This window comes from Caenorhabditis elegans, chromosome II, assembly GCF_000002985.6.
Source record: "Caenorhabditis elegans chromosome II".
NCBI classification, from domain to species: Eukaryota; Metazoa; Nematoda; class Chromadorea; order Rhabditida; family Rhabditidae; genus Caenorhabditis; species Caenorhabditis elegans.
Genome location: NC_003280.10, coordinates 7,424,826 through 7,449,509, shown reverse-complemented (window position 1 = coordinate 7,449,509; position 24,684 = coordinate 7,424,826). Strand labels below are relative to the sequence as shown.

Below are 24,684 nucleotides of genomic sequence, written 5' to 3'. Positions count from 1 at the left end.
CAAAATTTTTCCGCAGCAAAATTTTCCGCGGCGAAATTTTTCCGCGACGGAATTTTCTCCACACCAAAATTTTTCCGCGACGGAATTTTTACGCAGCAAATTTTTGTCGCGGAAAAATTTTTCCACGACGCAATTTTTCCGCAGCGAAAGTTTTCCGCAGCAAAATTTTTCCGCGGCGAAGTTTTTCTGCAGCAAAAATTTTCCGCGACGAAATTTTTCAAAAAATCGACCGGCGGGAAAAATATACCGGCGGAAAAAATTGAACCCGCGCAAAAATCTACTTGCGGAAAAAATTGAACGGCGGAAAAAATCTACTTGCGGAAAAATTGAACCGGCGGAAAAAATTTACTCGCCGAAAAACTCGAACTGGCGGAAAGAATCTACTTGCGGTAAATATTGAACCGGCGGAAAAATCTACTGGCCGAAAAAATCGAACCGGTTGAAAAATCTACTTGCGGAAAAAATTGAACCGGCGGAAAAAAATCTACTTGCGGAAAAATGGAACAGGCAGAAAAAATCTACCTGCCGAAAAACTCGAACCGGCGGAAAGAATCTACTTGCGGAAAAATCGTACCGGCGAAAAAATCTACTTGCGGAAAAAATTGAACCGGCGGAAAAAATCTACTTGTGGAAAAAATCGAACCGGCGGAAAGAATCTACTGGCCGAAAAAAATTGAACCGGCGGAAAAAATCTACTTGTGGAAAAAATCGAACCGGCGGAAAGAATCTACTGGCCGAAAAAAATTGAACCGGCGGAAAAAATCTACTTGTCTAAATCGTCTAAATCTAAATCGAATTCGGCGGAAAAGAGTAGTGAGCGAGTGACGGAGTAAAAATCGAAACAACTGAAAACCCTGGTTTTAAGATCGAGAAAGATTTATTGTTTCACATTGAAAACACGTGAAAAGAGTGAAAAGAAAAGAGAAGTGAAATTAAGAATGAAATTATAAATTATATTATAGATAAATTATAGAGTGTTGTATCCTGATTTCGTTCCGTTCCATCCTTCGTCGTCGTCTTTATCGTAGATCTCTGTAAAAAAACCGTTTAGCTGAAGCATAATTTAAATCTTTCCTTACCATTCCGGTCCTTTATTGTCCTCGTCATCGTCGTCGTTGCCGTGGTTATCGCCTTCTCCCGATCCAACCATCCCGATCCATTCTGATCTATTCCGATCCATCCATCCTGTTCGTCGTCGTCGCTTTTATCGCAGATCTGTAAAAATCAGTTTAGCTGAAGCATCATTTAAATCTTTTCTTACCATTGTCCACGTTTCCGGACTCCCTCTCACCATCGTAGTCTCGTTCCGATCCTTCCGACCCGATCCTTCCGACCCGATCCTTCTTCGTCGTCTTTATTGTAGATCTGTAAAAAATCAGTTTAGCTGAAGCATCATTTAAATCTTTTCTTACCATTGTCCACGTTTCCGGACTCCCTCTGCCCATCGTCGTCTCGTCCCGATCCTTCCGGCCTGATCCTTCCGGCCCGACCCTTCCGGCCCGATCCTTCCGACCCGATCCTTCTTCGTCGTCTTTATTGTAGATCTGTAAAAAATCAGTTTAGCTGAAGCATCATTTAAATCTTTTCTTACCATTGTCCACGTTTCCGGACTCCCTCTCACCATCGTAGTCTCGTTCCGATCCTTCCGACCCGATCCTTCCGACCCGATCCTTCTTCGTCGTCTTTATTGTAGATCTGTAAAAAATCAGTTTAGCTGAAGCATCATTTAAATCTTTTCTTACCATTGTCCACGTTTCCGGACTCCCTCTCACCATCGTCGTCTCGTCCCGATCCTTCCGGCCTGATCCTTCCGGCCCGACCCTTCCGGCCCGATCCTTCCGACCCGATCCTTCTTCGTCGTCTTTATTGTAGATCTGTAAAAAATCAGTTTAGCTGAAGCATCATTTAAATCTTTTCTTACCATTGTCCACGTTTCCGGACTCCCTCTCACCATCGTCGTCTCGTTCCGATCCTTCCGACCCGATCCTTCCGGCCCGATCCTTCTTCGTCGTCTTTCTATTAGATCTGTAAAAAATCAGTTTAGCTGAAGCATCATTTAAATCTTTTCTTACCATTGTCCACGTTTCCGGACTCCCTCTCACCATCGTAGTCTCGTTCCGATCCTTCCGACCCGATCCTTCCGACCCGATCCTTCTTCGTCGTCTTTATTGTAGATCTGTAAAAAATCAGTTTAGCTGAAGCATCATTTAAATCTTTTCTTACCATTGCCCACGTTTCCGGACTCCCTCTCACCATCGTCGTCTCGTCCCGATCTTTCCGGCCTGATCCTTCCGGCCCGATCCTTCCGGCCCGATCCTTCTTCGTCGTCTTTCTATTAGATCTGTAAAAAATCAGTTTAGCTGAAGCATCATTTAAATCTTTTCTTACCATTGTCCACGTTTCCGGACTCCCTCTCACCATCGTCGTCTCGTTCCGATCCTTCCGACCCGATCCTTCCGGCCCGATCCTTCCGGCCCGATCCTTCCGACCCGATCCTTCTTCGTCGTCTTTATTGTAGATCAGTAAAAAATCAGTTTAGCTGAAGCATCATTTAAATATTTCCTTACCATTGTCCACGTTTCCGGACTCCCTCTCACCATCGTCGTCTCGTCCCAATCTTTCCGGCCTGATCCTTCCGGCCTGATCCTTCCGGCCCGATCCTTCCGACCCGATCCTTCTTCGTCGTCTTTCTGTATTAGATCTGTAAAAAAGCAGTTTAGCTGAACATTATTGTAATCTTTTCTTACCATTCCGATCCTTTATTGTCCTTGTCGTTGTGGTCCTTCTCCTTGCTCTCGCCTCCCGATCCAACCATGCCGATTCTCCATCCCGACTCATCCCGATGTATTCCGATTCACCCATCCAGATCTTCGTCGTCGCGTCGATCTGTAAAAAATCAGATTATCTAAAGCATTGTTTAAATTTTTCTCGATTCATCCATCCCGATCCTTTGTTGTTGTCGTTGTTGTCGTCGTCGTCGTCGTCGTCGTCGTCGTCGTCGTCGTCGTCGTAGCTGTTCTCGCCTTTACCCGATTCCATCTATCCATCCCGATTCATCCATCCCACTCCATACCGATCTATCTCGATCCATCCCGATCCATCCCGATCCATCCCAATCCGTCCCGATCCATCCCGATCCATCCCGATCCATCCCGATCTATTCCAATCCATCCCGATCCATCCCAATCCATCCCAATCCGTCCCCATCCATCCCGATCCATCCCGATCCGTCCCGATCCATCCCGATCCGTCCCGATCCATCCCGATCCATCCCGATCCATCCCGATCCATCCCGATCCATCCCGATCCATCCCAATCCATCCCGATCCATCCCGATCCATCGTCGCTCGAGATCTTTTGAGTGAGATCTCGTTCCAATTCAACTCCATACTATTGCCACCTTTTGTCCATGTCTTCTTTCCGTCGTTGTTCGTTCCTTCTTCTTCTGTTCTGTAAAAAATCACTTTTATAATTACCGGAAATAATGATTCTGAGAAGAAAGTTCTTCACATGGGGCCGCATATTCGAAAAGTTTGCTCCTGGGAAGTAGAAGAGCACGCGGTCAGCTCTCCCCCCACTTCATCAGAAGGCCTTTTGGGCCTCCTGGGAAGAATGCCGGGGGGAGGTTCACTCGGTCGGGGTATTCCGGATTGGCACCGCCCACAAAACCGTGCCTTGCAAAACGATTTTTTCCATTCCAAACCGTGTGATGGTTTCGGAAAACACAGTTTTGTAAGGCATAGTTTTGTGGCCGGAGCAATTCCGGAATACCCGACCGAATGAATCCCCTGAAATCTCTCTTGAAATCAGCTCTTGGCTTTTTTATCCTGAATTTTCAGTAATTCAGGATTTTTAAAAAGAAATATTCGGATTTGGAAAAACAAAATTGATTCCAATATTTTGGAAACTTTGATTTTTGAGAACTAAATTTCGAATTTTGGAATAAAAACTGTTTAAAATATTGAAAAAAAATCTTACGTTCTCGGTCGTCCTTTTACTGCTCCTTGCTGTTGCTTGGTGATTATGCAGGTGGTGGCGATAGTTTAGAATAGGAGTTGCTTCTTCATGTGATGCTCTACACCGTAAGAACTGTACATCATCACCCAAGTATTCCATAGAGAAAGAACCGCCCGATCGTATCGCAGTATGAACCCAACATCGGTTCTCATTGTTCGTTAGGAACAGAAGTACTAGCATGATGTTGGTCATTAGCCTTTATTCGCTACCTCTGAGTACGGTGTATGATCTGTTTAAGCCTCAATTCCGATCTCCCGTTTCAGACAGTTGTCTTAGCGGTGTTATATTTAAACTTCTGTTTGTAGAAGTTGAACTTCTGTTTTTAGAAGTTTGATACTAAATGAGAAAATGAATGAGAAACTTCTGATTTCAGAAGTTTCGTACTAACTTTCCAACAAAGAGGGGGAAGGGGAAAGAGAGAGGGATGTAGAAGTATCCATCGATTGTCCGAAGCACGAGAGACTGTTCCAGTAACAGTTCCAGAGAATCCATCCATCGTTCGATCCATCGATCCATGTTGGGGGACAAAGGGGAGCATGCATAACATAACAGGTGCAGGGATTTGGGAAGGGATTGGGATGAGAAAAAAGAGAAGGAAAGTTGGAAAGCGTACTTCTTCTAGAATAAGTATTCTAGAAGTCGAGTGAAAATTGAGCAAAAGTCGAGAAGAGTCGAAGAATTTCAACTCTTTTCTTTGGATGTTTTTTTGTTTTTTTTTTGTTGGAAAAAAAGGGTTTTTTAAAATTTATAATAATTTAGATCGGAAATCCGCTTCAAACACGATCAACTCAGGTCAAAAAAGGAGTGCTAGTAGCGAAACCAGCTAACAGCAACAGAGCATGTTTCCCTTAACTGTTCCAGAACACGAGCCCCTAAATCGGACTGCGGATCTGGTTTATCAAGCAAGGAGCACATCTACAGGGTGGGATGTACTCACAAGAAGGGGGTATAAGCAAAAAGGAGCGAATGACAGAAAAACAATTGGGAAGTTGGATGAACGGAGACCCGGCGTTTCGCCTGAGCAAAGAAAGAGAGAGCGTGGTAGAGGCGGAGACACAGACAGGAGTGAGATCGTCTCCTATAGAGGGCTGCCGGCAGGAGGTGTTGTGGACCTGTGGGAAGAAGGGAAGAAGGGGGAGACGACCGCACGGGCTGTTAAAAAAAAATGGGTACCTGGCTGTAATCTCGAAAACGAGCACAGTAAAGTATATTTTTAGCTAATTTCCTGAAAGAAAACAGTAAAAAGTATTGTTTAGTGCAATTAAAGTTTGAGAACATTGGCGATCAGGACGTTTGAGAGCTTACAATGGCCGAAGTAAGCCTACTGCTTTATCAGCTTTAGAAGCGCTTACTGCGCAAGTTGCCGCTCAAGAGCAGCGCTCTCAACAACAGTTTGAGGCGCAAGCCAGACTGATAGAGCAACTTATTAATAGATTGCTTGCCCAGCCAGAACTGCCGCGCCAGCATGCCGGTGGGGACGTGGTTGCGGCACCACAAAGTAATGCCCGTCTTATGAATGATTTGAAGCGTTCCATCCAAAAGTTCCAGTTCAACGTCGCCGAGCCTGAGGCTTTCAAGCGATGGCTGGCTAGGAATAAGCTCACATTCGTGGAAGATGGCAAAAACTTGTCAGAACGCGAGCGCACACGGCTGCTGCTAGGTTGCTTAGAAGAATCTACGTTTCATCGTTATGAAGACTCTCAACGAGAAATATCAGACATCTACAGTATCTCTTTCGACGATACCGTAACTGCGTTAACCAAGATTTTCGGTTCAACGAAAAGTTTAATGATGCGACGTCAACAGTGCCTGCAAATCTGCAGAGCAAACGGGCTGTCCCAGGATTACCTGGATTATACCAATTCCATCAGTGACGCCGTCCTTGACTCAAAACTATCGTCCATGACGTCCGACGAATGGTCAATTTTCTTATTTCTCCGTGGACTCAATTCGCCAGGAGACGAGAAAGCGAAACTGTATTTAATGCAGTACGTGGAAGCTTCCGAAAAGAAGAACGAGAAGCTGAAACTTTCGGACGTTCACGATGAGTGGATGAAGTTCATTCAAATGCATCAGCAATCGAAGATCGTGTCTGTTAAACCTTCTAAGAGCAGCCAGCAAGTTGATGTCAACAAGGTTGACACAAACCGATCAAAGAAGAAGAAGAAACCCATTCCTAGGAAACCCGAGAAGTCGTCTCAAGATTCGAAGAAGAAAGGAGAAATTCCAACGTGTTTCTACTGCAACAAGAAGGGGCATTATGCCACAAATTGCCGCAGCAATCCGAAGACAGGCAATCAGGGGGGAAATAAGGGGAAGAGCAAAGGTTGCGACAGTGTCCACGTAGATGGACTAGACGTCAAAACCGAGCATCAAGCTAAGCATAGAATGAGCGTAGAGGTTTGCGGTAAGGATGTAGCTTTCCAGCTAGATACTGGTAGCATGATCACTTTAATCAGCGTTAAGTGTTGGGAAAAATTAGGTAGTCCGCCGCTTGAGAAGGTTCCGCATAGAATTTCGTGCGCGAATGGTACGCCTATGGCCGTCAAGGGTCGATGTCTTGTCAAATTCAAATTGAAAGGCATAGAATACACTGAATACGTGTATGTTCGTGATCGACAAACAAATTTGCTTGGAACAAGTTGGTTAAATTTATGTCCTCAAATGAGAAGTGCTCTTGCACAAATTGTCAATCAAGTCTCCACGTCTGAAACGGAAGCATCTCGTCTGGAAGTTATGCTCAAAAATGACTTCCCAGAAGTCTTCAAAGATGGATTAGGTCTATGCACCAAAGAGAAAGCTGAATTTAGGACAGAAGAAAATGCAGTTCCGGTTTTCAAGAGAGCACGCCCTGTGCCTTACGGATCTCTGGAAGCAGTCGAAACGGAGTTGAATCGTCTTCAAGAAATGGGTGTCATTGTGCCGATCACATATGCCAAATGGGCAGCACCAATTGTAGTCATCAAGAAGAAGGGCACTGGAAAAATCCGTGTCTGCGCAGACTTCAAGTGTTCTGGACTCAATGCAGCACTCAAAGACGAGTTCCATCCCTTGCCGACAAGCGAAGACATTTTCAGTAGATTAAAGGGTACCGTGTACTCCCAAATCGATCTCAAAGATGCATACCTGCAAGTGGAGCTGGATGAGGAAGCACAGAAACTGGCCGTTATCAACACACACCGGGGCATCTTCAAATATCTCAGGATGACCTTCGGACTAAAGCCAGCACCTGCCTCGTTCCAAAAGATCATGGACAAAATGGTTAGCGGTTTAACAGGAGTTGCCGTCTATTGGGATGATATCATCATCTCTGCGTCCTCAATCGAAGAACATGAAAAGATTCTTCGTGAACTGTTTGAACGTTTCAAGGAATACGGTTTTCGAGTGAGTGCTGAAAAGTGCGCCTTTGCACAGAAGCAAGTGACCTTCTTGGGGTTCGTGGATGAACACGGTCGCCGACCTGACTCAAAAAAGACGGAAGCCATCCGTTCAATGAAGGCTCCAACCGATCAAAAACAGTTAGCGTCATTTCTTGGAGCAGTCAGCTTCTACAGTCGATTCGTACCAAAAATGAGCAAGTTGAGAGGACCACTGGATTCGCTTATGAAGAGAGACGTCAAATGGAATTGGACAGATATTCATCAAGAAGCTTTCAATACTTTGAAAAATGCCGTCGCGGATAGCACTAGGCTCTCACACTTCAACGAATCTTGGCCAATTATCATTTGCGGCAGATGCTGGTATTGGTGGAGTGCTGTTACATCAGACTCCGGAGGGACACGAAGTTCCTGTAGCTCACTTCGCAAGAGCTCTGACCGACACTGAGAAACGGTACAGTCAAATTGAGAAAGAAGCTTTGGCTCTTGTCTACACTGTAAAGAAGGCTCATAAGTTCATCTTCGGAAGAAAGTTCTTACTTCAAACAGATCACAAGCCACTTCTAGCAATTTTTGGACCGAAGAAGGATCTTCCGGTTCATTCACAAAATCGTCTCGTCCGCTGGGCAACAACTTTGATGTCCTATAACTTTGAGTTGAGTTACGTATCCACATCGAAATTTTTCAAGGCAGATTGGCTGTCGCGAATGATGCAGGATCACCAACAAAACGCGGATGACGTCGTGATTGCGGAAATATACGACGACGACGACGATGAGGATGATTCCATCATCCAAAAGTTGAATCCAGTAACTGAAACAGACATTCGGTTTGAGTCTCAAAAAGACCACGAAGTTTCATCGGTGGTTAAATTGGTTCGCAACGACTCTTGGAAGCCTAAACCATCCACCGAAATTGAGAAGCATTGGATTCGCTATAGAGATCGACTGAAGTTAATTCATGGTTGTCTCTTACTTGATGACCGCGTCATCGTTCCCAAGTCGCTTCAGAAAATCGTACTCAAACAACTGCATGAAGGACATCCGGGCATTGTACAGATGAAACAAAAAGCGAGATCTTTTGTATTCTGGAGAGGATTGGATTCCGACATTGAAAACATGGTACGTCATTGCAACAATTGTCAAGAAAACTCCAAGATGCCACGTGTCGTTCCGTTGAATCCATGGCCTGTACCCGAAGCTCCATGGAAACGGATTCACATTGATTTTGCTGGTCCTTTGAATGGATGTTACCTGCTAGTAGTAGTCGACGCAAAGACAAAGTATGCGGAAGTCAAGTTGACGAGAAGCATCTCTGCTGTTACTACCATTGACTTATTGGAAGAAATTTTTTCTATTCATGGTTATCCAGAAACAATCATTAGCGACAATGGAACCCAGCTCACAAGTCATCTCTTTGCTCAAATGTGCCAATCACATGGGATCGAGCACAAAACATCAGCTGTCTACTACCCAAGATCTAACGGAGCTGCTGAAAGGTTCGTGGATACACTCAAGAGAGGTATCGCAAAGATCAAGGGAGAAGGGTCAGTCAATCAGCAGATTCTGAACAAGTTTCTGATCAGCTATCGGAACACACCACATTCTGCTTTAAATGGTTCTACACCAGCGGAGTGTCACTTCGGAAGAAAAATCAGGACGACAATGTCGCTTCTGATGCCTACGGACCGCGTTTTAAAAGTTCCAAAGCTGACGCAATATCAGCAAAACATGAAGCATCATTATGAGCTGCGAAATGGGGCGCGCGCAAAAGCTTTTCAGGTAAATCAAAAAGTTTATGTCCAAGTACACCACGGCAACAAGTCTCAATGGAAGCATGGTGTTATTCGAAGAAAGTTTGGTGGTGTTCTCTACGAAGTTCAAGTCGGAGACAGAATGCAAAAGTCTCACGTTAATCAGATTCGGACTCGTTATGGTGACTACAGTCGTGAAGACATTTTTGAGGAAACTATCTATCCTCTGTTCTTCTCGACTCCAGGAAAGTTTACTAGCTGTTCAGACAATAAGTCAAGTTCCGGGGCCACAGGGGGGGAAACTAATCTTTTTGATTCTTCAGGCTCGTCTGTTAATCCTAGATTGTCTTCCGATCCTTTGGGTTTTGTGGGGGAGAGTGGCGGTGATGAGATGTCCCGCAATGATGATCCAGTTGTTACTTCGAATGGTTCCAGTACTGATGTCAATCGTGGAAGCCGAATCACAAGTGAACTAAAGAAGAAAGAAAGCAATGCAGTCAGAGGACAGCCATGTGGATCCTGCTCTCCAACCAACAACGACGTCTCGGCGCCCGGATACGCCTCACGTTCTCACCCGACCACCGACCCAAGCCATTCCGTAAGACGAAGTTCGCGAATTCGACGAGTACTGGACAGATATGGTTCATCTGTGGAGCACCCTTCAACCTCCACCGGAACTCCGCGAGGATCGACATCCACCCAGCTCGGTCAAGCCTCCACTCGCAACGGAAGTCGATATACAGCTTCTGGTCGAAACCCCTCTTGCCAAGGGAATCGCTATTCGTCAATAAGGGGGGAAGGTGTTACGGCGAGACGTGAACGTGTTCGCACTACTTGGCGATAACAACTCGACAATAAGAAGCACGTGAACTCTCGAACTCTCTTATTATTATTTCACGTATTATCCACATGTACATTCCTTGATCGAATCTATCATATTTGATCATTCCTCACTATTCTATCATACCGACTCTTCTGCTTTCTAATAAAGCTCTTCTATTATAATTACAAATTGGATATATAACAATTTTTAGTTAATTTCCTGAAAGAAAACAGTAAAAAATATTGTTTAGTGCAATTAAAGTTTAGTGCAATATAGTTTTATTTTGAAACTTTTCATTTTACCAAGATTTTTTGAGTTAGCACTGAATTTCATTGATTTCTATTTAGTTCTTCGAATAACTTAAAATGCTTTAAGCACAGGCTCTGTGAGTAATTATGTTAAATAAATTAATTTGGCACATTTGAACAAAGTCGGGCAAACAAATTTTTAGCAAAATATTTCAAATAGAGTTTCGAAAAAAATTGGAAAAATTGAGTTTGAATTTTGATGAAACTTTTTGAAATCAGTTAATTGGTATGTTCCCCATATCAAACCCATTCAAAATCTATGACTGTTACTGAGAATTTGCAAAAATTGAAGCATTTTTCAGTTCAAACAGTAGTTATAATATGAAAAATGTTATATCTCAAAGAAAAAACATTTGTTGAAAAAATATCAAAAACCTTTTTAATTTTACTTTCAAAAAATATATTTTAAACTCCTGTAGCTAATCAGGTTCTAAAGTTTCGTCAGTCTTGAACACATGTATTCTTTTACAGCCCGTGTTTTTTTAAATTTCTGTTGTGATAGCTTGAGAATTTGGAAAGTTCTACATTGGATAAGCAACTACGAGTTTTCAGAATGTTTCCAAAACTATCGGAAATCAACAGAAATCTTAACAAAAAATGTTGTAATACAGTTTGGGGATTTGAAACTTTTTTAATTATTTCAGAAACTGAAGGAAGTTTTCAGAATTGTGCAAGCCACTAGAAATAAAAAAATCACATTATATCTATTTTGAAAAAAAAAACAATTGTTTGATGACGCTTTGAACTTATTTGATACTATTTTTGATATTCAAAATATTCTGTGTATACAACTTTTACCATTTTTTAGAATGTCTTCAAAACTATCAAAAGCCGCCAAAAAACTTATAAAGTGTTGAACTACTTTTAAATTATTGCAGAAACTGAGGGGAGTTTTCAGGAATTTCAAACAACTTTTAACCTTTAAAAACGTTCGAAAAATTTATAAGATTTGAAAAAAAAAACGTATTTTGTTTGTCAGACATGGCCGGTATTCTGGTAGTTCCTATATTATTAACATTTAATTTTTGGACTTTATCTTTATTTTCAGTATATTTAATCGTCAGAGTGGCAGAGCCACCGTTCTGGGGAGATATCATCTGCCTTTAAAGAGAGTGGCCTCTAGCAGGTAATACTATGGAAAAACATAGACACATCACCGTCTTTTCTACCTAATTTTCCAAGGAGTCGGCATCGCCCTGTATTTTTTGTGCAATTTGTTTTGCTCAAACCAGTTGACAGATGTCTAGGTGCTATTACGGACTAGGGGTGGCGATGGACTACAACAGGTGTACCTATCGCCACTACTATCACGTATTCACAGAGTTGTAAACAGCATTAAATAGCAACAGAGATGGCGAGATTGAATATGTGCCAAGTTTGATGATGTACCAAGTATCAACCAACCAGCCTAGTCGATACATAGTTGTTTTCGTTATCTCCAATCTTTATGACGTTTCGGTCGGAAGGAGTCCTTTTTACCACAGTTACTTGTGAAATACCTTTTTTTTTAATTTTAGCTCGAATTCGGCACTTTTTTTTCTTGACTACTTGGTTATGTTGTCTCTTCTATTCTCCCTGAATGTATTTTTATTTTAAAAAAAAGTTTGCTTTTATACTGATCTTCAGTGAACCAATTTATAATCTATGTGCATATCGGTTAGTGACAATAGACAAGGAGTTCGATTAATTGATTGTGTTTCTATGCTCAATATGCTCCGTAATCAAACCGTAATGGGACAATTTGGCACTACGTGGTTTTATTTTAATGTACCACTTGGCAGTTACATTGGTCTATGTTTTCAAAAACTTATCAGATGTTTCAGTAAAGTTGAACCTTCTTGCCTATTACTCCAACTCAATTCATCTAACAATTATTAAATTGGTGAAATTGCTGAGCCCATACTCCAATTTTTATTTGATATAAAGCCTCGTGATGGAACTCCCTGGAGTACGGTGTGTGACGTCTATGTTTTTGCCTCCAATTTCTTCATCAGTTGACCAGTACGATTGCTCTCTGATCAGTTTTCGATAGAGCTCTCATAACATCTCACTGGTCTATTTACGACGGCGTGGTCATTTCCATCAACCATTAACATCATTTGATAGTTACGTGATAAACCCCGCTAAAAGCTGTGTTCAATCAAGTGTGACCAAAAGGGTGAGAATAGCAAGAGGTTGAATTATTTTCTATCGGAAGTGGAACTCCAAAAAACGATTTCAAAGCAGTTAATAATGGCAGATGATTCTAATCGATTTGTTCTTTATTTCGATGTATATTACTATTCATATTTCATAATTGGAGTTTTTGCTCAATCTGTTCTTCTTTATTTAATTAAAAATAAAAGTCCGCCGAGGTTATATAGCTTTTGTTACTTTTTAATTAATACTTGGATTGTTCAGTTTGCGGTACTTTTGATGACTTTCTTCACACAATCAAGGTAGGTTTCTTTGAACTGCAAAATAAACTGGACTAAAAAATTGCAGATGTTTACCAAACTCCACAACTTACACCGTTCTACCTCGTGGTCCGTGTAAATATTTTGGACCGACCGCTTGCTTTGCCGGTTATCACATATCATTAGCTGTATCAATGGCTGTTGCTCTATCGTTTGCTAACACAGTTTTATTCCGATATTTGCCAATTAGATTTCATGGCTTTAACAAAAATCTTTTTTTTGACGATGATAACTGCATGTTACATTCCAGTAATATTTCTTGCGGTTGGATTACCTTGTTTTTTGAAATATTCTATTAAATTTTATTTTCAGATTGTACCTTTTCTGGACACTTGGGATTTTCAAAAAGTACGTACCTTCACCTACCGAGAACATCCGACGTACGATTTTTCAATATACGAACCATTTCCCTGGTTTTTCGAATATCCAATCAATTCCATTTCTCACTGCGACTTCTGTAGTCGCAATTGGAGCTCATCCTATGGGATCATTCTTTATCATATTCTCAATTTCATCACTCATTAAGAAACATAAAAGCATGTCTGAGAAAACAAAATCTGTCTCAAGGATGATGGTTAAAGTGCGTTTGACCTAATTTGTCTGATCTTGATTCAAAGTGTAAATTAACGTTTTCAGGGATTAGCCATTCAAACAGTGCTCCCATTTTTGTCATATGCACCAATTGTTTCATTGTACTTGTATTCCCAGTTTACTGGAAAAGAAATTGTTCTGGTAGAGCATTTTCAAATGTTGTGCTCCGGGTTTCCTGCATTATGTGATCCATTTATATCTTGTTACTGTATACTACCATATCGTCAATCCATTTTGAAATTTATTTCGAGAAAAGTACGAGGAGGCTCTGGCAGTACGAAATCAAGAGTGTCTACGATTTCAGTACGCTCCGTTAATCCTCATATCTTCTAATTTTGTCAGCCTATTTTTAACAGATGAAGTAGCATTTTATTTTGAGAAGTTATTGGAATGTGTAGTTCATGCAAAAGCTTCTTTCAAAAACTCTAGTGTAGCCTTCCAAGATCTTTTTTCAGCATTTGCATCGTAACCGACTCCAGATGGGGCAATTCCAGCAGACTCTGAAAATTTGAACTTTTGACATTTCCCTGAATGAGCTCACGGAAACCAACCAGGATCAGTGAACGAATGCATTGCTTTCCCATGAGAAATAAAAACAAAGTCGGAATTTCTTGCTCTCATTTCTTCGTGGAATGCGTCAACGGTGACTTTTGAAACGTGTTTGTCAGCATCTCCATGGTGAACTTGAATAGAATTATCATCTAACAGTTCTAAAGGAATTCCTTCGATAGGGGTCAGAGTCCCATGAAAACTTATAACAGCTCGAATTCCATCAAATCTATAACGAGCACAATCCAGGGAACACAGTCCTCCAATACAGAATCCAAATGCACCGAGCTTCTGTTTATCTACACATGGAACAGATTTCAAGGCATTTAAAGCAGCTTCTAATCTTGGTTTCAACTTTCCATTTCTATCGCTAGTCATAGGACGGAGCAGTGTCACTGCCGATGAGATGTCTGTGCACCTAATTCCTTTTCCATAAATATCAGTAACAAGAGCTACATATCCATGTTCTTGAGCCAATAATTTTGATAATTTCTCAAAATAAAATGTTACTTCATCTGTTAAAAATACGCTGACTAAATTAAAAGATATGAGGATTAACGGAGCGTACTGAAATCGTAGACACTCTTGATTTCGTACTGCCAGAGCCTCCTCGTACTTTTCTATAGCGTATAGCGTATAGCGTATACGCTATACGCTATACTCTATACGCTATACGCTATACGCTATACCGAAAATTTAGCGTATACGCTATACGCTTTACGCTAAACAAAAGGCTCTTTCGACGCTTGTAATTTGTTTAATATTTTTCAAAGCGTATTTGATTTAAAACTACGTGCCCCTAATTTTCATGACTTTTTCACGACGATTTTGATGTTTGAAAAAAAAAACGAAATTTTCGATATTTGGGATAATTAGAGTAGGTCAGAAGTTAGACAATATTGGTTTGATACATTTTAAAATGTATCAGCATCATAATGTTTTTTATCCACTGTAATGCTCTCGATATCGCTTTTGAAATACTCTCCATTATTTCGAGGCCAAATGATGGGTCCCAATATGTTCTAATTTTAATCTCCATAAATCTCATAATAAAAATTGAGTGTACTATGATTGTTGTTCCTATTAGCAGAATAAGTGCATGTCTGTGTTTCATAACTTCACAGAAAAAAAATAGTTGTTGTGTTCGTCACAGTGCCTGTGTCATTCAACTCTTGTACACTATATCTATATGTCACAAATTACCGAAATCCGCCGGTCGGCTGGATAATCGTTTTGAATCGCGCCTTTCCCCAATCCAACTGTCTTTGGGTGGTGTGCTACGCATCGGCGCTTGAAAAGTTGTACATTTATCGACGCATTATTCGCACCGTTTGGTCGATTTGATCCGGAACCATGGGAGGTTTCCAGGTGAGTTGGCTTTATTATATTAACTGTTTTTTAAAAGTTACTAGTGAAATACTATGACATAATGTTAGCGGAGACTTGACGAATTGAAACAGTTGAAGCCACTGCCATTGTGCTTTTTTCTTCCTCTTTTCGATTAGTTACAACCCGAAGTATTGCATTTCTATACGGAACAACAAAATATAATGAAATAAATGGATCAATGAGAGCAGGGAAGCATGTTAATATCATCAATAGATGCTCCGAAGCAATATTTTCTTTTTGATTAAGTTGTGAGTATGTGTATACCGAAAATATTGGGATGTAACAGAGCAAAGGTATCACAATTTGGCACGCCAGTCCCTGAAATTTTTTATTTTTTATTTTCATAACCTTTTTCTTCGGCTCATGAGAAGTGAAAGCTGAAAAATTTTCTGCAAAAAATATTTGAAATTCACACGTATTTGTCATGTAGATATCGGTATTTCGTCACATATTTTGAAACCTGTTCTTCCTGTTTCCAAAACAAACTATCAAAATTTTTTTTTAACTTACATGTACTAACGTCTTTGCTTGTGTTTTGGTGCGTGTAGACATGTTGCTATGGGCTCGAATTAGATTCAGTATGCTACGAGTCAGAATAAAAGAGCACAAAGGAATTCCATATGCTCCAATTCCTAGAATTGCAGTTGCTGCTAGGAATTGTGGACTGTTGATATTGGCAAAGCCAGGAAAAGGGGAATAGTAGGAGAGATCATAAGTTGGATGTTCGAGATACGTTTGATTAACGGCTACTGAGAAATTCCAGTCATCAGTGAACGGAATTATCTGAAATTTGAGAATTTGTCCATAAAATGTTTAAATAATAACTGGGATATCGCACAGTTTGCTTTTCAAACAAAAAAACTGCATTCTCAAAAAATGTATTATATCTCTTACAAATTTATTTTGACGATGAAAGGCAGTTTTTTATCTTTTTTGAATGTTGCGAAAAATGATATCGCTTAATTATAAATAAATTATATTTTTGAATATAATTTCACTGAATACCAACCGTTGTGATAATTCCGGGAACGTACGAGAGTATGATGATGTAGATCAAATGTTTCTTCGTAATATCTCTTCTTCTCAATATTAAAAATCTATAGATAACGGTATTTGATATTGACAAAGCCACACAAAATGTTACCCCCTGAATACAATTATTCAGCTTTGTAATGAAAACTAACTACTCACGAGAAACACATGATAGCCACCAAAGCAGACAGTTGTTCCAAAAACTCGGCATGGACCATTTGCTAAAACTGCAAACGTTGTGCTGTTTGGAAGAGATCTAAAATATAAATCAATAACAGTTTAAATTTCTCCTAAAAATGATTACCTATGCTGAGTAAAATACCCACATATTATAACGAGAATCTGGACGAATGCGGTATTGTATAAAAAATACTTAAGTTGGTCTAAACTTGCTGGAGACTTTGTCCTAATTAGATAAAGAAGAATACATTGAAAAGTTAACCCCGCAACTAAGAAAAAATGGAAATATGCATTAACATATGAAACAAAACGATTAGAATAATTTGATCGATCACTCATTTTCAATAGGGAGGCTTGAATAAAATTTGAAATTTCTGGAATGAAATCTCAGTTTTCTTTAAATTCTCACGAGTAGGATAATTAACTGGAACTGGCAAAGTTTGAATCAATGTTTTGAGCTCAGAAGCTCCTCCCACGTAAATGACAGCAAGACACTTTTTTCGAAAATAAAATAAGCTTTGAAGTCAGCTACCGTGAATAACTGAGCGTAGTGTGATCAGTAAGCTTATTTATTAAATGATCAAAAAAAACTTCTATTGGCCAGATTGCAATAAAAAACATTCCGAAATACAGGAACTTCCTAACAAATTTCTTTCGGGGATTACTGGTTTTCTTGTGATCAAGATTTAAAGTTCTGTATAACATGAAGCATCATTTGAAACTTGAATTGTTTATCAAAGAGCTTGCTTGTAAATTTAAAATGGTTAGTCTTCAGGTCCTGAATCAGGTAGTGGGAGTTATTCTAACTTAGCTTCTATAATTGAATATTTTACAACAAGTTTGATTGTAAAGATACATAGACAATAATCGCAAGAATATTTTTTATTGTCGGAAGAGCACTTTGGAAAGTAGAAAGTTATATTGGAAATTTGAATTCCGATTTTTTGAAAACCCAGCCACAAAAAAAAAAGAAAACCCAAATCACAGCTTCACAACTTTTGTTTTACATAAGTTTATGAATTACCTCGTGGCAAAATTTTCCAAAAGCTTGTTCCTGTAACAGGTATGTATGTGTGCCTATATATGATCGAAATAAAATCTTCAACAACAAAGTTTACAAACTCGTAAATCCCATTGCATGTCCCTCGTAAAACTTTAACTCGACAGTCGTTGGCAAAACATGCGTCCATTTACTTTCATGTACCTAAAAACGGTCACTAACTGGATATATCTTCGTGTTTTTTGTATGTGCTTCGCTGAAACACTCAGACTCTCTTTAATACTGTTCAGTTCATTTTTTCCTGTATATTACATCCAGTTTTTGTGTTCGAGAGAAAGGAGTAAAAAAGATTGATCCTGAAACAACAAAACAATAAATAGTTTGACAGTCTTTTCGTGTTTGAGTTTGGTGTAGAACCGATCCAAATCATTCTTTTTCCACCTTTACTCAGTGATAGGATTAAAAATCAAACGTCGTTATTACAATTTCATTGTTAAGAAATGTTCTCATAATTTGCATAAAAATAACCTGAAAATCAAACATTGAATAGAAATAGTTGACAGGTCTATTCAAGTTTCAATCTATTGTTTGGAGTTTTTTCTGAAGAATTTCCTAGTCTCGAAAAAAAATTGTCAGTTTTTCAGGATCTACGGCGAACAGTCATGTCGAATGCAAGGTTAGTTGTCTTTTCAAAGATTTGTTATTATTATTGACTACTGACGCACTCACCAGCTTGTCATTAAATGAAAACTGGTTTTATCGCATCTTGAAAAAGTTCGAAGAGGACTGAACACAGTGGATTTTAAAAAAAATCAGATTTCAAAGCACCTTATTTTTGAAAAATTAATATATAAAGTTTTGTGTACTCAAAAACTCGGGAGCTTTTTGGAATTTATTTTTGTTGAAAAATAATCTAAATTTTTTCGAGTTAAAGCAAAATTGTTGGTCAAAGTTATTTTTGAAATTATTCCAAATTGAGAGGTTTACAGTTGAGTAACTATCCTGAAATTTTACGCTGAAAAATTAATAATTAAAATCAGAATTAATAAACAAAAACTTACGGAATATTGATACAATAACAGTTCAAAGAATCGAATGAAACAACTTTTGATTTAAAATATAGTCATTTCTCATTATTTCATATCTCATATTTCAATCAGCATCAACATGATTTTTATGAGAAATTCGATTGTTCACACTATTGTTGAAACTAAAAAAAACTGATGGATGTATAGGGTCCCGTACAAATAGTGCATATTGTTGTATAGTATATCCAATAGAGGCTGGATGGCAATAGTCACTCGAATTTTTGATAAATTACCGAAGTGTAGAACATTACGTTGTGTTGAGAGAGACTCTTGACGCTGCAAAGGCAATTATCAATTTCGAGTCGATTCGATGAGTTCTAAATTGCCACGTCACAAAGTTGGATACGCAGAGAAATTATATTCTCAGTCCTCTCATTTCTAACTTTAGATTCTCACTTTGCACCTACATGACAACTGGTGAGTAGATCAGATTCCTTAGATTTATTTATTATTCACCTTGTAACTAATTGCAATTTCTTTTCAGGCGCCGTTTCAGTACGGTGACGCAGATAAATACAGAAGGCCTTCAAGCTATGGGAAAAGGCGGGGGTACGATTTTTTTATATTTAAATTGATGTGTTTAAACAATGAGAAATTTTAAAAAGTTTAGGTCGAATGGAAACTGTCGGAGAGGATGGTATCCCTGCGGATTATAAAGGAAATCGAAAATTCACGACAAGTCTCGGTCACCTGGCATTATACAAGGAGGATGAGGGGATTGGGACACAAGCTTCTTTTATTTCGGGTTATACAACGCCCGGTCCGAAAGAAAGAGCAACTTCTGAGCATGTGAAGGTAAGAGGAAATGAAATTGAAGAACTTTAAACTTTTTTAATTCTTACATTAAAATCTCTTTTCAGGCCAACTTGGGAGTGATGCTTGGAGTTTATTTACCCACAATTCAACATATTCTCGGAGTTACCATGTTTATCCGTCTTTTTTGGGTCGTTGGAATGTCTGGCGTTGCTTGGACAATGGCCCTACTCGCCATTTGTTGTTTATCGGTAGGATCTTTAAAAATTATAAATTTTCCCGAAGTTTCGATTTTTCAGACTCTTTTGACCTCAATCTCATTATCAGCAGTTGCCACAAACGGAGTCGTTGAATCTGGAGGAGCATATTTCATTATTAGCAGAAATCTTGGAGCTGAATTTGGATCAGCTGTTGGTATTTTGTTTTACTTGGCAAACACAGTGGCTGCATCGATGTACATTGTTGGCGGTGTTGAAGTTATTCTCATGTATTTGTGGCCTGAAATGGCAATTGGTGGAGCTGATGCACTTCATGATACTGAAATGTTTGGAAGTCTTTATAATAATCTTCGTCTCTACGGAACCGTTTTTCTTCTCATTCAAGCTCTCATTGTGGCAATGGGTGTCAAATTTGTGCAACTACTTGCTCCAGTGTCTCTGATGTGTGTTATATTGGCAATTGCTGCTTGTATCGGAGGTGGAATTGAAAAACAGATTACAATGGAAGGAATGAAGTATGTTTCTTTATAAAAATTTATTAAAAATTAATATAATTTCAGAGTATGTGCCATTGACAATCATTTGTTGCAATCTTCAATTGTCACTCACCCAATTCATAAAAATCAGACTAGTTGGTTTAATGAAACTGTTGATTTCTGCAATCTATGTGATAAATCTCTTTAGTAAGGTTTCAATTATTATGTTCCAGTAATTCTCATTCTATATTTTCAGTCTTGAAAGTGTTTTCTGTGCAAATGTGAATAATGACGAAGCTTCAGCAGAAGATGATGTTTTTTGTACTCACTATACTTCAAAAAAGATGACATGCCAATTAGCATTCCCTGGTTTCAATATGAAAACTCTAAACGACAATATGTGGCCCGAGTACATGGAAAAATCAGAAGTGGTACCTGGTGTGAGAGGAAAAGAAACTGCTGAAGTTGTACAAGATGAATCTTCAACATTCTTCATGCTTATGGCTATTTATTTCCCAGCTGTGACTGGAATCTTCACTGGAACAAATATGAGCGGAGATTTGAGAGATCCACAAAGAAGTATCCCTGTTGGAACAATTGCTGCAACACTTACAACTTCAGCAATCTACTACATACTTGCAATTTTATTTGGTGGATCGATAACAAGAAGTGTGTTACGTGACAAATTCGGTCGATCAATTGGAAATACAATGGTTGTTGCTGCCCTCTCATGGCCACATCCTGCTGTTGTAACTGTTGGAGCATTCTTGTCTACTTTTGGTGCTGCTCTTCAATGCCTCTGCAGTTAGTATTTTAACAAAAGTTTTGTAGCAGGTTTAAATATTCTTGCCTAGAGTAGTTTTTAAATTGAAAACGTAGTTTCCATAGTTTGTGGTAACCCGCATGGGTATCAGCATACACTTTTCGCATTTACGATGTTGCAATCGAAATTGGGATAGTTAAATGCATCTAACCCGTGACTGTGTTTTCTCTCAACGATATCGTTTTTACGCTTTCAAAAGTATATATAGTTTGATTTCTTTCAGGTGCGCCCCGTCTATTACAATCGATCGCCAAGGATGACGTAATCCCGATTCTCGCCCCATTCGCCCGTGTTACAAAAAACAATGAACCTTTTCTTGGATTGGTTCTCACTGTCATCATCGCAGAATGTGGAATCCTTCTTGGAGCTGTGGATAAGATTGCCGAAGTTCTTGATTTCTTTTTCCTTATGTGTTATGCATTTGTGAATTTGATAGCAGTTCTTCATTCCGTCTTGAAGTCACCAAATTGGCGACCCAGATTTAAATATTTTCACTGGTAAGTTGTATGTCTTTGTTCCCAATATCTTTCATTTTTTCAGGACTCTATCACTTCTTGGAGCGGCTCTATGCTTCTTCATTATGTTTGCTTCAAGTGTTCCACTGGCATGTATTGCTTGTACCGCAACTGCAGTCATCTATAAATATGTGGAATGGAAAGGGTATGTTAATTTTGTTTAAAGGTATTTACCATACACAAAATATTGATTTCAGAGCCAAGAAAGAATGGGGAGATGGAATGAGAGGTTTGGCTCTGACAACTGCACAATACAGCCTGCTAAAAGTCGAGGACAAAGATCCACATCCAAAGAATTGGAGACCGCAGGTTTTGATTCTTCTCACAAGTCAATGGTCAAAGGAAATGATTGATAGAAGAGCTGTGTCAATGCTAAATTTGGGGGCACAGTTGAAAGTGAGTTGATTCAATTATTAAGCGATTATTTAATTAGTTAGAGTTTTTAATAGAAGACTCATTGTTTATGTTCCAGGCTGGACGAGGACTTGCTATTGCTTGTGCTTTTTTGAAAGGTTCAGTTGATTCCCAGAAAGATAAAAACCGTGCAAGAGACGTTAAAACCACTCTTGTAAAAGATATGTCAAGTGTTCGTCTTCGTGGATTTGCCAAAACCATGTTCTATAACAATCATCAAATTAATGGAACTATATCTGGACTTTATCAGTCAATTGGAATTGGAGGATTGAGACCGAACACTATTCTACTGAATTGGCCGAATGAGAAGAATCCCGATGAGCTTGTTCTTTTTGCTGGTTGGTTTTTTTTTAATCCCAAGTTTTAATCGTAATTTTCAGAGGAAATTATTCATGGAGCTGCAAATGATAACTGTTTGATCGTCACCAAAGGAATCACAGATTTCCCTGAATACTCTGAACGTCTAACTGGTTTTATTGATATTTGGTGGATTGTACAAGATGGAGGAATTCTTATGCTTATTGCTTATCTTCTTCGTCAGCATAAAGTATGGAAAGGTTGCACACTTCGAATTTTTGCAGTCAGTGAACAAGATTCTACGAAATCAGAAGATATGAAAGCAGGACTTCAGAAATATATTTATATGCTGAGAATTGATGCCGAGCTTTTCGTAAGTTTTTTGATTTTTGGAATTTAATTTATTCCTAGCAAATAGATTTCAAATATCTGTATTATTTTAATTTCAGATTGTTGATCTTCTTGATATGGAAGTGTCAGATGAAGTAGTTGAAAAAGCAGCAGAAGTCGAAAGAAAACAGAAAGAAAGAGAAGAAATGAGAAGAAGTAAAAGTGGATATTTGAATGATGGTTTTATGGAAGACAATGGAAAACCTCGGCAAGTGATGATGCGTCATAGCGATTCAGCAAGAAGTTTTAGTCCACAGCCAGGTGCACATACTTCCATCAACTTGGATGAGACAGAAACATCATTTACCGAGTGAGTTTTTAGAGCTCCAAAAAACTGATTTAATGCTGCTCCAAAAACGAAACACAGAAAAAAATTTTATGGGTCTGTGCATAGCTTTCATATTAATTGAAAGATTCTTAGAGTGAAAATTTTCGAAAAAATTCTCAAGTTTTCATTTATTTGATTATTTCTATAAGTTTCGGATGAAGTTTCGCTTTTGAAATTCAAGTCTTTAATAATATTATTTGATTTACGAAAATTTTCAATCTTAAAATATTCTCGTAAATTAAAAACTTCCTATGATCAGGATGTCCAGAAGTCAAAGCAATTTCTTTGTTAAACATTAAGTATATGCAAAATTTCCAGAAGCCTATTTGATGATTTCTACCGTTCGGGAACTCCCAATGAAGATCTCGAAGGTGCAATGAAACTGAACATTCACAAAATGAATACATCCGTTCGTCTAAATCGTGTTATTCGAGAAAATTCTCCAGACTCTCAGTTGATCTTATTGAATCTACCATCTCCTCCAAGAAACCGTCTTGCTTTCAACAATTCTTATATGGTCAGTTTTTTCAGTTTGCATTTAAAATTGGTATTCATTTTTCAGACATATTTGGACGTGTTGACTGAAGATTTGCCACGTGTACTTTTCATTGGTGGAAGTGGCCGTGAAGTTATTACAATCGACTCTTAAATCGATTATTTTTCAGTTTTCTTTCTTTATTTTTTAAATTGTTATAGGAATCATGTATCTAATACTGTACCATGGCACCTTTTTGATATGCCCATGACTATACTTTCTGACTTGAACATGATTTTGAAATAAATTGAAACTCGGTAAAACTTTTTGTTTGTTTGTATTTTTGTAATGATGTCATGACAAAATAACAAAAGTGAGCAACGAAATAGGCTCATTGGTTTTCGAGATATCTGAAAAATTGGAACAGTGACGTATAACAAAAGAACGAAAAGGAAAATGTGTGAGGCTTTTTCGATTTTTGGAAGAACAAAACATAAAGGGAATAATGACTTCCTTCCTGGCATGAGAACTCATTTTGATGAGTTTCTACAAAATTCGTCATTTGCAAATATTAACCTCGAACATTTGATTCTGGCTTCTAGCTTCCTTTTGGTGATTGTAAAATATTAATAACTCGTCTGAATTTTAGAATATTAAATAAATTATTTAAATTGTACAATTTGATATGAGTTTAAAAATTTTCAATTATTAATGCTTGGAATTTCCAAATAAACGAGATGCTTCTAAAAAGATAGTCCTAGCGAAAACAACTTCCTCTTTAAAGACCCTACTTTTTTCAAATACTTTACCAGTATTTGAAACAAAAGTTTGCAAACTAGAAATGGTCATTGAAATTAGGTGATCATAACTACAAACCTCAAAAGTAATATAGCTTGGTCCGATTTTTAGTCATTTTGTTCCAAAATGTATTAATTGTTTGTCTCTCTCTCGTGCCACTTCCTATAACGTCAATGCCCGGAATTGTAGATTATGAGTTGTGCTTTTTCCGGTTTTTCAAAGTTGTTTTTCTAAAAAATGATGCTATTTTGTATCTGTGAAAAAATTTTTTGATCGAAAAGAAGCTTAATGTGTGAGTCAAATCTACTACAAACTACTGACCAATAGTAATTAGGCAATGCCATTTTATAAACAAGGAAGTTTCGACCTAATCCATCATTTTTATGTATATTCCATGAATGAGCATGTAGTTCAAAGAAAGCCCATGAACTTTTTGAAAACAAACTATTTTTATTTTCTGACCAGCTATGAAATGTTGTCATATTCATTGAAGAGTTATTATAGTGAAAGCCAGACGGTTAATTTGTTATCAGTAATTTTATATGTTTTGTGACTTACTTTTACAAAAAATGTGTCCAGTAATTAAGCGGTTACGAGCCGTTAAAATGTTACAATAGATATACCAGTTTGAGTA

The 24,684-nt window shown here is 38.6% G+C and overlaps 3 protein-coding genes, 1 long non-coding RNA gene, 3 other non-coding genes and 1 pseudogene across 9 annotated transcripts; 3 read left to right on the top strand and 5 right to left on the bottom strand.

Annotated features, from left to right (window-relative positions):
* Window positions 1-965: 965 nt before the first annotated feature.
* Window positions 966-2,838, bottom strand: Y9D1A.1. The gene is made up of 12 exons (NR_165327.1): window positions 2,748-2,838; window positions 2,568-2,701; window positions 2,389-2,507; window positions 2,224-2,341; window positions 2,073-2,176; window positions 1,922-2,025; window positions 1,743-1,874; window positions 1,592-1,695; window positions 1,413-1,544; window positions 1,262-1,365; window positions 1,080-1,215; window positions 966-1,032 (listed from the first exon to the last, which is right to left on the bottom strand). It is a non-coding gene; the product is annotated as a long non-coding RNA Y9D1A.1 (long non-coding RNA).
* A 9,672-nt stretch (window positions 2,839-12,510) lies between these two features.
* On the top strand, window positions 12,511-13,658 carry srd-52 (annotated as a pseudogene). The gene is given in 6 exon segments: window positions 12,511-12,716; window positions 12,763-12,925; window positions 12,930-12,998; window positions 13,047-13,142; window positions 13,147-13,305; window positions 13,371-13,658. Coding segments are annotated over 6 exon segments (981 nt in total).
* Window positions 12,868-13,088, bottom strand: K02A2.10. Its single transcript, NR_051317.1, has one exon. It is a non-coding gene; the product is annotated as an Unclassified non-coding RNA K02A2.10 (non-coding RNA).
* A 66-nt stretch (window positions 13,659-13,724) lies between the features above and the next one.
* On the bottom strand, window positions 13,725-14,252 carry K02A2.1 (dienelactone hydrolase family protein; the record flags this gene model as incomplete). Its single annotated transcript, NM_063155.1, has 2 exons — window positions 13,725-13,825; window positions 13,877-14,252. 2 exons carry the CDS (start codon window positions 14,250-14,252, stop codon window positions 13,725-13,727), a joined length of 477 nt encoding a protein of 158 aa, NP_495556.1.
* Window positions 14,253-15,227: 975 nt separating this feature from the next.
* On the bottom strand, window positions 15,228-16,883 carry srd-54 (Serpentine Receptor, class D (Delta)). The gene is made up of 5 exons (NM_001276733.2): window positions 16,600-16,883; window positions 16,455-16,551; window positions 16,273-16,410; window positions 15,774-16,046; window positions 15,228-15,581 (listed from the first exon to the last, which is right to left on the bottom strand). The coding sequence occupies exons 1-5, from the start codon at window positions 16,812-16,814 to the stop codon at window positions 15,294-15,296; spliced, it is 1,011 nt and encodes a 336-aa protein (NP_001263662.1). The 5' UTR covers window positions 16,815-16,883; the 3' UTR covers window positions 15,228-15,293.
* Window positions 15,228-23,571, top strand: kcc-3 (the record flags this gene model as incomplete). 2 transcript variants are annotated; one of them, NM_001351919.3, is made up of 16 exons in its annotated part: window positions 15,228-15,242; window positions 18,120-18,151; window positions 19,048-19,112; window positions 19,174-19,358; window positions 19,424-19,567; window positions 19,616-20,049; window positions 20,095-20,217; window positions 20,267-20,814; window positions 21,057-21,330; window positions 21,374-21,493; window positions 21,546-21,744; window positions 21,821-22,100; window positions 22,143-22,432; window positions 22,509-22,759; window positions 23,096-23,294; window positions 23,340-23,426. In NM_001351919.3, 16 exons carry the CDS (start codon window positions 15,228-15,230, stop codon window positions 23,424-23,426), a joined length of 3,246 nt encoding a protein of 1,081 aa, NP_001338828.1. The 2 variants fall into 2 exon arrangements, with proteins under 2 accessions (NP_001338828.1, NP_001338797.1); NM_001351920.4 differs by lacking the exon at window positions 15,228-15,242 and having other exon boundaries at window positions 23,340-23,571.
* On the bottom strand, window positions 19,588-19,672 carry K02A2.9. The gene has a single exon (NR_051316.1). It is a non-coding gene; the product is annotated as an Unclassified non-coding RNA K02A2.9 (non-coding RNA).
* K02A2.8 lies at window positions 20,840-20,989 on the top strand. Its single transcript, NR_051315.1, has one exon. It is a non-coding gene; the product is annotated as an Unclassified non-coding RNA K02A2.8 (non-coding RNA).
* Window positions 23,572-24,684: the final 1,113 nt, after the last annotated feature.

What these genes read in the sequence shown, in the direction of transcription:
- srd-54 (NM_001276733.2), bottom strand. Translation starts at nt 16,814, where the DNA reads ATGAGTGATCGATCAAATTATTCTAATCGTTTTGTTTCATATGTTAAT. An exon ending in GGGTATTTTACTCAGCATAG is followed by an intron (nt 16,552 to 16,599) that starts GTAATCATTTTT and finishes TTTATATTTTAG; the next exon opens with ATCTCTTCCAAACAGCACAA. An exon ending in GTGGCTATCATGTGTTTCTC is followed by an intron (nt 16,411 to 16,454) that starts GTGAGTAGTTAG and finishes AATTGTATTCAG; the next exon opens with GGGGTAACATTTTGTGTGGC.